Below are 14,034 nucleotides of genomic sequence, written 5' to 3'. Positions count from 1 at the left end.
ACGCATAGCACCGATGTTTTCTGGAACAACAGCCGATTTTGGACCAACTTCACGAAATTCATCCTGTAGTGAGGTGCGACCACGATTGAATTAGAAAACCAGCGATACACGGTGGCTCGAGATGGTAATTCATCACCAAAAGTCGAACCGAGTTGATCGGCACGCGCTGTTGGTTTAATTCAAGTCAAAATCATCGCAAGAAAATGTTCACGATTCAATTCCATTTTTTGACAAAAATGAATGTTTCAAGTATCTGTAAACAATTCAAATAACACGTTCTGACTAAGTTCACCATTAAAAATATTTTATGACGACATTGTCAGATTCGACATATTCACATCAGTGTTTTCATATTTCAAAACTTAAGTAGCAACCTTCGTACTAGTGTAGTGGTAGCGTGGAGTATCCCAATGCGGCTCTGTTCTGTTTGCAATTATCGTGCAAATTAATTGTAAGTAATTGTATTTACTCATAACCTATCCGTAAAATGACATATATTATCTGTAAACAGATTTGTTTTCTTTCTTTTCGATTTAAATCCACATTTGTTTTCTTATTGATTAAACGATTTGCATAAAAAGAGTTTTCACGAACGTATTCTGCTTCATATATTCTAAAATAAAACATTGCAACTATGGATATAATGGCTTATTTACTTACCTGTGTCATGGATAAACCGTTCTATTTTTGTTTGCATGCCCCAATATCTGAATTCCACTTTACATAACTTGTAGGCGCACATAAGCGATTTTCCATTAGTTGATGGCTGTTGTTTTCCTTTAACACTATCCCAATATTCTTCCAACCAATTTGTAGATAATGGACCTCTGCCAGACTTTTCGGAAACATAATATAGAGGATCTTCTTCTTTTACGTAATCGGCACCGTATAATTGGTCTTTTACTACGTCTATTACATCTGAAACATATTTTAATTAATTTCAAGATGTTAAGGGTTGCACAAATTAAAAAACTGAACACATTCTATTGTTAAGTTCATAAATGTTCTCAAAGAATACAGGTTTCACAAGTGTACATTGAAGAGTACTGACTGACTTATTATTTATAGAATTGCATCAACACCAAATGGAATAAAATCATTATTGCGGTTACTATAACTGAGTGAAGTATGGACTTATATCTCGTTGAAAACCCCAAATTAAATTATTTCATGCTTTATTTCTAGTGAATCATTACCTTTTCATTTAGAGGTCGTTATTTTTTTCGATGTAACGTAATTCTGGTGGGTTTATATAGCGTTTTTTTTGAGAACGTAGAATTCATTTATCGAGGTCGCAGATATCGAAAATTAGATTTTTTGTTTTAGCAATGATTGTGTTCGTTAACTTCTGGATCGGCTTTTTGAACTGGATTTATGAATTAGCACTTCCAGTTAAGGGGAACTTCCATTACGAAAAGGAAGTTCCCCTTAACAATATATCGCAATTAATAGAAAAATATCCTTTTTTCTCAACTTATCCGTCAATTAAGTTAACCTAATCGAAGCTGAAGTAAACTTCAGCTAACATAACCAAATCAGAAAAATGATCCGTTACTCGGTCTGCTTACAAAGATATATTGAAAAATTCTTAACCTACTATAGAACCGAAGAAAATTTCAATGTCAAAGTATTTTATTACTCAGCATATTTTCCTCTAGAAAATAGTAGTAGAATAGTAATCTCCAGTTATTGTTCTATTATTTATTACAGGGAACCTGCAACGTCTATCTACCCTTATCCAAAAAATCAATCATGATTATACTCCACGGCAATCCCAAAAAACTGAAGCAACAACTTTTCCAGCAGATTTTGGACACGAAACTTCTTAGATCTTGGAGAACCAGAGTGTCGACATTCCATCGATTATTGCTTTGTTTCTGGATCGTGGAAATGTACCCAAGTCTTATCTATAGTAACAATTCGGTTTAAGAAGTTTATATCGTTTTCAAATCGAGCACAGATCGAACGCGATGCTTCTATCCTTGCACGCTTTTGGTCAACATTCAAACATTTGGGGATCCATTTTGCAGCAATTTTTCTCATGTCCAAATTGACGTGAACTATATGATGAACGCGTTCGTATGAAATCTTCAGTGCTTCAGACACCCGTTTTAGTCCAATTCGACGGTCTGATAAAATCATGTCATGAACTGCATCGATATTTTCGGGAACTGACACAGAAACTGGCCTTCCCTATCCTCGTAAGAACATGAAGAGGAAGTTGCTAATTCGAATGTAAATAACATAAATAAATAATAGCGTGAAAAACAATTATTTTCTTAATGTACGTCTTCCCTTATTCAGCTAAGTCACCATCTCCTGAAAATAGGACACCATCAATAAAATTTCATAAATTCAGTTCAAAAAGCGGAAGTCAACCGATTATTGGCAAAACCGGAAGTACTAATTTCCGGATATCTGGGGCTTGATAAATGGATTCGACTACCTCCTTAAATACTAAACTTTATTATGATACTAAACCAGGCACATACGGAAGTATATGAATTCTACATTCAATATACGACTATTTCGTTTTGTATTGGATGAAACTAAGAATGTCAAAAGAATTATATAATATGGCAAATCACGCACTAGTGTCCTGTCAATAGAGCACTGTAGAATATTCAAATTTTAGCGTATGTACCACGAATTCTGAGAAATTTAATATTTGTCACGAAATAAGTACAAGAAGACTGAGAGTTTAATTTAGTTCAGTAGTTTAACTAGTGTTAGAAACGAAAACTCGAATCGTAAGCAGTAAATATAGATTATATATCTATAAAATATGTGACACGAATTTAATGACTCCCTTCCGTCATTGTCACACATTGTCACATTTATGAGATCTCCTGCCCCTCCTAGTGTGAGGTCACACATTTTGAAATTTTACATCTTAAAGTAATCGATATAAAACATTAAATCTCATATTTTTTGTTTACATAGAGGTTTCTGTTTTAATAATTTCGATTTTTACGAGTGACGTCACGAAGCGGATGGCCCTATATATCTCTTGTTACAGCAAAGTTCACTACTCCCCTCCTTTCTCTTGAGATGTGATGTAATTTATGGATAGCCCCTTAGTGGTTAATGAATAGTACATTGAAAATATTAGTATTACACTAATCCAAAAAATCGACTCCATGTATATTTTTCTTGCTTTTCTCGGAAGCAGGTTTTGAATTTTAAAAATTCTGCAATTTCAGAAGGGGTGCAATCAGATTCTTTTTCCAAGTTTATTTAGCTTCACAATCAGTGTCTTATCAATCAAAATTTGAAAAATATTTTGCAAAACGACGATGACGTTTCACACTACTTAATGACAGTACAAAATTATTACAATTATAGAACCTTTGACAGAACACACAATTTGATAAATATACAAGTAAAAAGAATGTTATAATGATTATACCATTTAAAAAGCATTGTTCTTTTTCGCACGCTTTTAGACGTATGTATAATATTTAATTTCACATAGATAAAAGTGATATAGATCAGCACTTTAGTGCAAAATCCATTTGAGAGGGTAAACAGTTGATTGAAAAATCAAAAGATTTTGAATATCATCTTCACTAAAATGTTGAACAAGTGAGGAATGACTTGAGGGTAAGTTTTCTGAACATAATTTCATAAAATTCCAATCTTTAGTCTGGTGCTTAAGTTATATGCTAGAAAAAATTTCTTTTTTAACACAATACAACAACTCAATTCGTTTATATTAACGTATATTCAAAGTAATGATTCAAAGGAAGAAAAAATAGTATTCACTATCTTCAATTGAAGTATTTGTCCATATGGGCTGAACGATGGTGTAGCGTATGTATGTCGAAACAAAATATCACTTTTTTATCTAGTTGTGTTAGTTCTTTTGGAGAATATGGCTTATTTTGACAATAGGAAAATGAAATTTCACAATTAATTTGGAATATTAACATATATCAATTTAACTACGAAAAGTTGCACATACAAACCCTAAAAGTTATTTCAAATAAATTTGATTATAGTGAAAGGGGAAGTATGCAACAATCTGCAATCATATAGAGAATTGCAGAGTTCAAATGATCTTTTATGCATTTATCGGATTATCGCGAAATGATTCGTTGTGAAATATGTTGAAAATATAAAAACATACAAAATGGAATTTTATAAAATAGAGAGAACTACGCAAATGTTCATATGTATAACTATTTATATTTTATTAAACGAGACAAGTTTACGTTGGAAGCTGAGAAACAAAAATATACAAACATGAAGACATTGAGTTAAATTCTAATAAATCATGGTTTTAAACAGAAAAAACTTGTTATAGTTCTTCCAATATCAATTGTAGATTATAAAAACCCTTGCCGACAATTGTGTTTGATCTACCCTAGGTGTAGATACCTCATTTTATAAATTTATTATTCTTATGAATACTTTTAAAAATATGTATATCTTATGCGAGAAAGTATTCGTTAAAAGGCAATCGAATCATCATAAATTGGATGGCACTATACGCCGTTATTTAGACTTAATTGAAGTCCTACTTGGAACTTGGAAAAAAATCATTATTATACCTCGTTAAATTGCTATAACTGAATATTGATTTATAAAACGTAAGTAGACGAGTAAAATGTACCTGCCTGTAATGGAGCCTTTTTTGCACCCCATTCGTTTTTTTTTGGAAAAAGAACTTTCAAAGCAAAAACCACAAAGAAAAATAAATTCTTTGGAAATAAAACAAAAGAAAAAAAAAGCGACCACAAGAGGACACCAACTCTTAACAAAAAGATCTTCAGAATCTCCCGTAGAACTCAGGTGTGTATGTGTATGTTCATTAAGAATATTACCTGGAATTTAATACCCAATTCACTTTGTAAAGTTAGAATATCCAGAAATAAAGCCTAGACTTTCTAAATCCTTTAAATTTCATTTTAAATTAAGGTAGATACTAAGCAATATCTAAAAGAGAATTAATTTTTAAAATATGTGGAAGCCGTAATTTGTAAAATTCCATATAACATATTACTGCACACTTGCAATGGGTTGAAATTCTACCCCCAATATTGCCACCAAATTGTCAAATTAAGTGATAAATTCGTTGCTCTGTTCTTCATTCTGTAAACAGATAACTTGCTGAGGGTGTTTGTGTTAAAAATGGCATTAAGTCAGCGAGGAAACAAATTGTTAAAAATTAATTATTTTAAATTTGAAAAAGAAATTGCAAAAAAGTATCAAAACTCTTTAGTGCTGCTCAGTAGAAGGATGTAAAGCAAAGTGCCATACAGATGGAGGTAAGTTACGTTAGGTTCATTTCATAATTAGAATCCCGTGCTGCATAATCTTCCGTCACGAGTTGTCTAATCTTCATGACAACCACGATTAGGACATTGTAATAAAAGAAAAAAATTTTGGCGCACGCCCGAAAAAACGAAGTGGGCTTAATTCATGTCTGGTACGCTGTTTAAGCAGAACGCTTTTGAAAAGTGGTGAGAATGACTAATATAGGTACACATATATTTTCACTTATGGCATATTTTCTCTTTTAGTTTTCAAAATTATTTAAAGAGATATAATAATTTCCATATATGATGAACAATCGACACACTTCCATACTTTTACAATTGTGAATGGAAAAACTATAGATGCAACTTGTATTGTGGAAAAATTAGGATTTACTACCATTTCTGCGATTAAATCAATTATTTCGTCATCAATGTATGGTGTGGCGTGCCTGATCGTTTTGTATCATTAATGCTCTCCCATTTTCAAACTTACGAAGCAGCTCCTTCAAATAGATTCTCAAACTGGGGTGATCGCTAAATCTCTAATGAAAAATGCGTTCCGTTAAATGAGTATGTTGTCTATATTCACAAAGTATAAAATCTTTACAAGTTTACAGCACTTTTTTTCCGTTTGAACAACTTACAGTGTGATAACGAAATATATAAAAATTTGGAGACTTTTTACAACTATCCATAGGTCTACCTTGAATTCCGACTTTTTCGAATTTGATTATTTTGTGATTTAACGTATTCCAACTACAAGGAGTCTCAAAAGAAAATTCACATTTATAAAATCAATTTTAAGGAAAGTCAGGAGTTTATTGAACAAATGTTTATTACATATTAAAATACTGAATTACCTATCTATGGAATTTATCACTTAAAACTAACATCTTTTAAATGTAAACTGTTGAGCTCACGGAATTCATTTATAGGCCAGGGCATTTACGAAATTACGTGACAAAATTAATAGAAATACTTATTTATTTTAATTTTTATTTAATTTTATATTAATAAAGACACCAAAAAATCGGTACAAATTTTGTTTTTTGCGTTTTGCGCTGAACCTATGCAAGACTCGTCTTTGTTACTATTGGCAATATTGTATAGAATTGAAAAATCTTCAAAATAAGCTTTTATAAATTAAATTTCGATAATTTGTTGCTTAGATAATTTAACCGAAAGGAGAAAATTTTTAATTCTTTAAATTGTTTATAATTTGTTTAATTTTAAATATAAAGGTTTCTTATTCACTGAACACTGAACACCGAGATCTCGATGTTCAATGCTCTAAAGATGGGCCCAGTGGCCCCAAGTTTTTGCAAAATGGCAATTAAACCATAGGAGGTCCTTTTTTTCAAAGGGCCATTCTTGCTCACCGAATGGCCCTATCATCGTTTGGAAAGTCGCGTTGGAAAGAAGAAGAGTTGAACTAAAAATAACTCATCTCTTTTTTGAAAAAAGTGTTCAAAAAAGGGGTGAAAAAAATTTATTGTTTTTTAAACCTTTTATAAAAATATCGTAATACCAATGTCATATTCGGAAATTTGGAGCGAAGTTAGACATTTTTTTTCAAATTCACTGCAACAACATATAAAAAGGAGTATTTTTAATTTTTTTGTATGAAACCTATAAATGCGTTCAAGTAAAGCAGTAAATACGAAATATTTCCCCATATACTTAAGTATTTTTACCTAGAATACAAAGTATTTTATGCCAGCTTTCATCCATGATCACAGATATTTCCATTTCGCCGTAAAAACATATCAATATATCTACTGAGTGTTCTGAGAGTTGCAAGCACATAACTTATCCGTATACGAATAAACGGTATGCGTCATTACCGAAATGATGCCAATTAGAGTAGTAGAAGAAGATCGACTACAACGAGCTCTGAAGAACTAAGAAGGGGTAAAAAAGAAGTCGTTGGCATATGATATCCATCAGACATACCCACGGAGAGGTGACTCACTACCTGACACATGTAATTTTTGGATATGGATACCTCAAGAGAATATTTTCATAGATTTTTCAATTGTGCAAGAGTAAACGAAATACGGACCACGTAGTATTAATACACCCTTAAGTTTTGGCTTGTTTGGTCGTACCTGGGAAACCGCACAAGGTGAGGAAACGCTCGGAAAATATAGGCTATGCTTTCATCAAAGATTGCTTGATCAGCAATGAGTAAGTTCGCAACTGAAAAATTTGAAGAACTCTACCGGAAAAAAACGAAAGAGAAGGAAAAAAGAGAGAATTCGAAATAGAAGGAAAAATTCAAGGAAGGACTGTATAACTAGATCCTCTCCCCATTAAGTAAGACCTAACGGCAACCCACGTAGTAAGCAAAAGCCAAAGGTATAGACGATGACTGAAAGTATTTTTCATCCAACCTCTATAAAGACGCACATGCGTGTACACACACACGTACAAACAGATATTTAAGATTTTTTCTTTTCAAGCCCGCATATATATACAAGGTGATCCCGTCTCTAGGATAAAAAAAAACAAATAAATAATAGGTTGTTCAGTAAAAAAATTTCGTAACGCCATCCGTATTCGAGATAAAAGTCTTCGAAGAAAATAAACATATTTTTCAAAATTCAGTAGGCAACATTGTAATGAAATTTTATATGAATAATTATGTTTTGCAAGCAGATCCTATCACATTAATTTGTTAATATATTTGACTCTCATAGAGGGCGCTAGTTACACGGTTCGAACCAGTATTTAACATGACTTTTTCAAGGTTAGATTTTATGTTATTATTATTATTGTTAATCAGTATGAATTATGTGAATTAAAAATATGTTGATAGTTATGCAGATAGGTCAAAAAATAAAAATATACGAATATTTATTTTTCAAATTTTAGATTTGCTATTAAATAATTGCAACTTACCAACAATTCTATTCCTCAAGTCACTGCCCGACAGCTCGAATACATTCTCCTGGTGACCATTGTCTGGATAATAGTAAGTTTCGATTTCTAATGAAAATTTTTCTACGAATGGGCAGGTATATCTGGTTTTTGTATAAGGGTATGCATTCCAGGCTTCTTCTTCGACCATAAGCGCCGTCTTAGGAAGGATGCCTTTTATCCATCCTGTAGAAGAAAACTGTTTATACCAGAAAAATCCTTCTATTTATCTGTATAAATTATGAGGCAGCAATTTCGAGGTCTGACTCGCAGGCACGCTCTCTCTCGGACAATGTGACGTCACGTTAGAATCAAAATGTGAAATATAATGTATGTGTACTTGTTAAAAAGTTCTATTTTGAATCTCCATAAGTAATATTTGATGCAAATACATGTATATATATATATATATATATATATATATATATATATATATATATATATATATATATATATATATATATATATATATATATATAATATACAGTGCTTTTCAGATAAAAGTATCCACCTTTAATAACTTTTGTAATACTGGTATTTAGAAAAAATCCAAAAACACGTCAATTTATGTTGGAAGGGGCAAGCATTATGGCTTATTTAAACTTACTGCAAAAGCCACCCCCTCACCCCTAGCAGCATCCCCTTTATTTTTTTAAATTACTTTTCATATTTTTTATGTAAAATTTGGATACTCCTCTTTGAGCTGATTTCAAAAATGTATAATACTTGTAGGTTAAAGTGGTTAGTTTATGAGATAAACAATTTTTCTTTTAAGAGCACAAATTTTACTTATTATTTACTTTCACCTTATTTGCCTGTTCTAAAATGGGTTGTACAACAGTTCAAACTCTTAAAGGTGGATACTTTTATCTGAAAAGCACTGTATATATATATATGTATGTATGTATATATATATATATATTATATATATTATATATATATATGTTTTATTTATTTGGTTATTGAATTTACCAGTTAAATCTCACGTTCTTAAGGCCGCTTGCAACAAGGAATATAATTTCCTGCCTGTTCCGAGACTATTTACAATATGATTAGCAAAATTATGAAATTATCAATTTGATAATATCGTTTGATACATTATGGGTATATTTTATTGATTTCTAATCATATATTGTTACATAAACGGTTTTTAAAACTAGACACATTATATTTGAAATGAATGGGACAAACACGTGCTGGAATAAATAAAAAAAGATCTAAATAATTTGAGTGAAATTTATAGTTCTTCTATAAATTTTAGTACAACTAGGAATAATTTAATAGATGGCTGCTACATACTTTCTATTTTAATTTTATTTTTATTTCGATATTCTAGATGTAGGTGATCTTTTGATTGATATAAATACGTAAGTTATCAAATCATCGTGTTAAGGACTGCTAGTTGAAACGTCCATATCATATGCTTTTAAACGGAATTTTAATTGATAGAGACCTAAAATCAAGATAATTTATCAACAACATAAATAACACATAAATAAGGGGTATCGTATTCAAATATATCCAACCAGACTGAAATCGTTTTTGTTTATAATTCTACAATAGTCCGGTCAAATTAGACCAAAAAATAAGAGTGAAGCTACATAAATTCCCATCAAGCTGAAAATCAGTAAGATTGTTTAAAATACAATTGAAAATAAAATTTGAATGTTCCCCATCATTTTCGTGTATGGAAAAAATTTTATTCAAGGTTAAAGGTCAAAAAATGAGTTTTTCGCGATTATTAGCAAAACCGTTTTATCATGAAAATTCCTTAAACAAAAATTGTAAATCATAAAATTATCTACAAAAAACCTGTTAATACTTGTTTTTCTACAAGTCACCGTTTCTGAGATATAACGATTCAAAAAGTAGTAAAAGTTATGTTTCAGATTTACTGTAGTATTTAAAGGCTATAATGATTGCCCGAAAAATACCAAAGCTGCAGAACAACATCGTCGAACTTTAGCAACATCTTCATCAACTGATAATTTCTTACAAAAAGTCTGATAATATCTTACAAATAGTCACAACAAATCTTGGTTCATTTCAATGTTGTAGAAAAAGTTTACTTCTGAAAATATATTGGTGAAACCATTAAATACGACAACTTTTATAACTTTTTGAATCGTTATATCTCAGAAACGGTGGCTGTAGGAAAAAAAGTATTAATACGTTTTTTGTAGATAATTTTTTAATCTACAAAGGTATTTTCATGATAAAACTTACCGTTTTGTTAATAATCGCGAAAAACTCATTTTTTGACTCTTGACGTTGAATAAAAATTTTCCCATACATGGGAATGATGGGGAACATTCAAATTTTATTTTCAATTGTATTTTAAACGATTTTACTGATTTTCAGCTTGATAGGAATTTATGTAACTTCGAATGCCTAAATTGACCGGGCTACAAGTGAATCGGCAACAACATAAAATAAGTATAATTATTGTAAAAAATAGGAATTATGCATTATTTTGTGATTTACGACATTCATTTACGATATTCTAAATTCATTTTATCGTCTTGACCACAGGGTCATATCCACTACTTCCCCAAGTAGTTTTTTTTTGAAACCAAAGTAATAGTTGTTTCTTTGTTATTTCGATTAGTGTTTTAGCAATTACTTTATAATCATAAAAGAAAGTACAATAGCAAAAAATAGTGGCAGTTAGGTCAACTCTATAATAGTCGCTAAACACAAAAAATATCACAAATACAGAAAAACCCAATAAACACGTACAAATACAACCTAATCTTAATGGCCAAGAAAACATTCTGATTCAAGCGTGACGTCACGCACGAGGCGTTATAAATTTGAGCCGATAATTCAGCATACTGGTGTATGTGTACCCTGGACGAACTAAACATCAACCTCGAAACCGTTAGGCAGAATTGAACTCGAGTTTTCGCGATAGAAAAAACTCAACAATTTTTCCAAGAAACCTGCAAGAAGAACAAAACTGTGTTTTTTCAAAACAACCCCCAACACGAAACGCCAGAGTCAACAAGTGTTATCACTAAAGTGAAAAGGATGTACAGTCACGGGACGGTTCATAAGGATTTCGTTCTTTCAGAACAGATTGTGAATGAAGTTTCTATCGCGCAGTAAATTATAGACTTCGTTAATAGAGTGCGTTCAGAAAATATTGGTTGCTGCATCACGATAGCGCACCCTGCCACTGCGCGTTGATATGACGTAAATTTCGCCCTCCAGAAAGATTCATGTTACCACAGTCACTGTATTCGCAAGATCTATCACCCTGTGATTTTTCTCTCTTTTGCAGAAAGATCGTAGAAAATACGCCATTTAAACAGAATGAGGATATCCAAACAACTGTGACGAGTCTGCTTGTCTGACGTTCCAGTCAAACTCAAACCGTTGAAAACTGTGTATTAGTGAGAAATCATATAATTGCCGAATAATATAATAAATAGTTTTTACAGTATCAGTCTTATTACTTAATTGCCAGGCTTCGTAGCTCCTTCGAATAACAGTGGAATACAACTCATAATCAAAGTCAAGGAAACATTCAATTGGACAGTAGGCAATGCTCAAAATATTAGACGTGGTCAATAAAGATCGATAAGCCTTAGAAACAGTTATCGTTATCAAATGAAATCACCTATTGGAACAATGTGAAACTGGACAGAGGGAATATTCCACAATCTTACGAATGAAACTGCTGATATTAAAATCATGTTCAGACTAACGGTTTAGTAATCCATATTAATTTTTTTATATATACACTCTGCTGTTTCGAGAACGATAAACTTTAGTAGTTTTATCGTTTCACAATCGAATACCCCAAACTACTCATTGATTCCAAACATATTTTCCCAATAGTTTCCTTAAGAAGTTGTCGAATCCATGAGTGATTCTTCTTCAACCCCCCCTCTATCATAGGTTCATTTTGGGCGTTACATTACGTCATTAGGTTAATAGTAATGCTCTCGAATTAGCAAATCAGAATTATACATTACCTGGCAAATGGCTGCCTACATGATATATTTTCTTTGTGTATTGTCCTTGTCCGCCAGGCCCATGGGTATAAGGTTCATTTATTAAAATCTCAACACCGCTACCAGCACCACTACTTTCTTCTCTACTCTTTTTCTGAAATGAAATTGATATTTATTGTATATATCAATAAATCGCAATGTTTCGTGTCATTTTGTTTTACACGATAAGAAATCTTGTCAAACAACCGTAGAAGCTATCAGGTGCAATCAAACACTCACTTCGCTAAGACGAGCGTATCTGTTGAGTAATAACAGAATGAAAAATAAAATTCATTACCCGTATAACATTGAAGTGGTTGGCATTATATTTGCCATTGATTGTTTCACCCTATTGGATATAGTCAATGTAAATTATACCCCATATATGCCACAATATGATCCCCACGATTTTATTGGCTGCTAACCAACCCGGAATTCTAATTGTTTTGTTTGCTGTTTGATCTCTAGTGTGATACTTGATTCATTCGCATTGAGAATGAACAACGCCACACACGATTGTTAGGAAAAGTGGCAGCCCTTTTGTTAAAAGAGTTCGCATATTCTAGTGATGATAGAAAATTGAAACTCCCGAACCATGTGAAATCCCTATGAAATACCATATTGTGAATTTTTTCAATTGGTTTGGAGATTCAGACCTTAATTCAGTGTTCAAAGCGTTTGGTATCTTCCTTGATTCTACGGTCACAACGAAATTCGGTGTAACACATTTTTTTACCATTAAATTAAATTGTGCAAATTCTGATAATACTTATCAAGCTTCCCCTTGCTTTGAGTAATAGTTTTTCAGGAACCAAAAACGTTTAATGAGCATAAGAAGTTTATTTATTTTCAATGTTATCTTTTATCTGCTATCAAAGTCAAACATAAAAATAAAGGAAGACATTCAAAAAAGCGAAGCATTATCTATCTGCGTTCCTATCACCTCGATCGAAATCCGGTTGTAGGTTCGCTTTTTGACGGCTTTTTCAGGTTTCACATTAGTTTCCCTTTTTAGCAGAAATATGATTATTTATGATACAACAAGTAAAAAATGAATATACAATGTGGTCCATATATATGAAATAAATTCAATTTTAGCGTTATTATGTACTATGTGAAAAAAAACCTGAAATAGGTCGTTTTTTATTCTTAAATTGACAATTTGAAGCTTGAAAATAATGAAAATATTTTCTCACTTCACCACCCCATCTGAATTATAACCTAACCTAACCATCGAAAATTTTAAATAAACATGGTGGTCCCTTGTTGAAAAGGGATTTTAGTCCTCTGCTTAACAATAAAATAAAGTTTTTTAAATTTGGTACAATCATAACAGATGTAAAATTTTGGTAATGTCTCTACAAAACTTTGTATGTCGCATAATATTTGGAATGTATTTTTCAATATACTTTACAATTGAATTAAATGTTCAAAATTAACACCATTCACTTCTTGACAATAACCAAGGCGATTTTGCAGTTCTCGTACAACATTTTGTTTGACCTCGGGAGTTATTTTGTTAATTTCTTCCGTTATCCTAACTTTTAAATCAGCAATAATGTCTGGTCTATTAAAATGTACTTTAGATTTCAAATAACCCTATAAGAAGTAATCGAGAGGAGTCAAATCAGGGGATCTAGTCGGCCATTCGATCGTTCCACGTCTTCCAATCCACATATTGGGAAACACCTCGTTATTTCTAACTGTACGTGCAAAATGCGATTGAGCTCCATCTTGTTGGTAGTAAATCGATCGATCTATCTCATTTGGATGATACACATCAGGAAAACTCTTTGTAAGGTAGGCACTAAGAAGTTAATAAGAAAATCTTGCTCCCAACAATTTTCTTGTTATTG

General features: G+C 31.8%; 1 protein-coding gene across 18 annotated transcripts in view; it reads right to left on the bottom strand.

Moving 5' to 3' along the window:
* Window positions 1-14,034, bottom strand: part of LOC130896962 (protein retinal degeneration B) — a 133,366-nt gene that overhangs the window by 59,733 nt on the left and 59,599 nt on the right. For all 18 annotated transcript variants that reach the window (XM_057805401.1, XM_057805391.1, XM_057805389.1 and 15 more), the window contains 3 exons: window positions 12,161-12,293; window positions 8,163-8,366; window positions 661-918 (listed from right to left, as the gene is read on the bottom strand). In XM_057805401.1, coding sequence (XP_057661384.1) covers window positions 661-918; window positions 8,163-8,366; window positions 12,161-12,293 — 595 coding nt within the window. The remainder of the gene's footprint in view (window positions 1-660; window positions 919-8,162; window positions 8,367-12,160; window positions 12,294-14,034) is intronic.

Source organism: Diorhabda carinulata, chromosome 8, assembly GCF_026250575.1.
Source record: "Diorhabda carinulata isolate Delta chromosome 8, icDioCari1.1, whole genome shotgun sequence".
Taxonomy (NCBI): domain Eukaryota; kingdom Metazoa; phylum Arthropoda; class Insecta; order Coleoptera; family Chrysomelidae; genus Diorhabda; species Diorhabda carinulata.
Note: the sequence above shows the minus strand (reverse complement) of the source record. Positions and strands in the feature narration are given on the sequence as shown.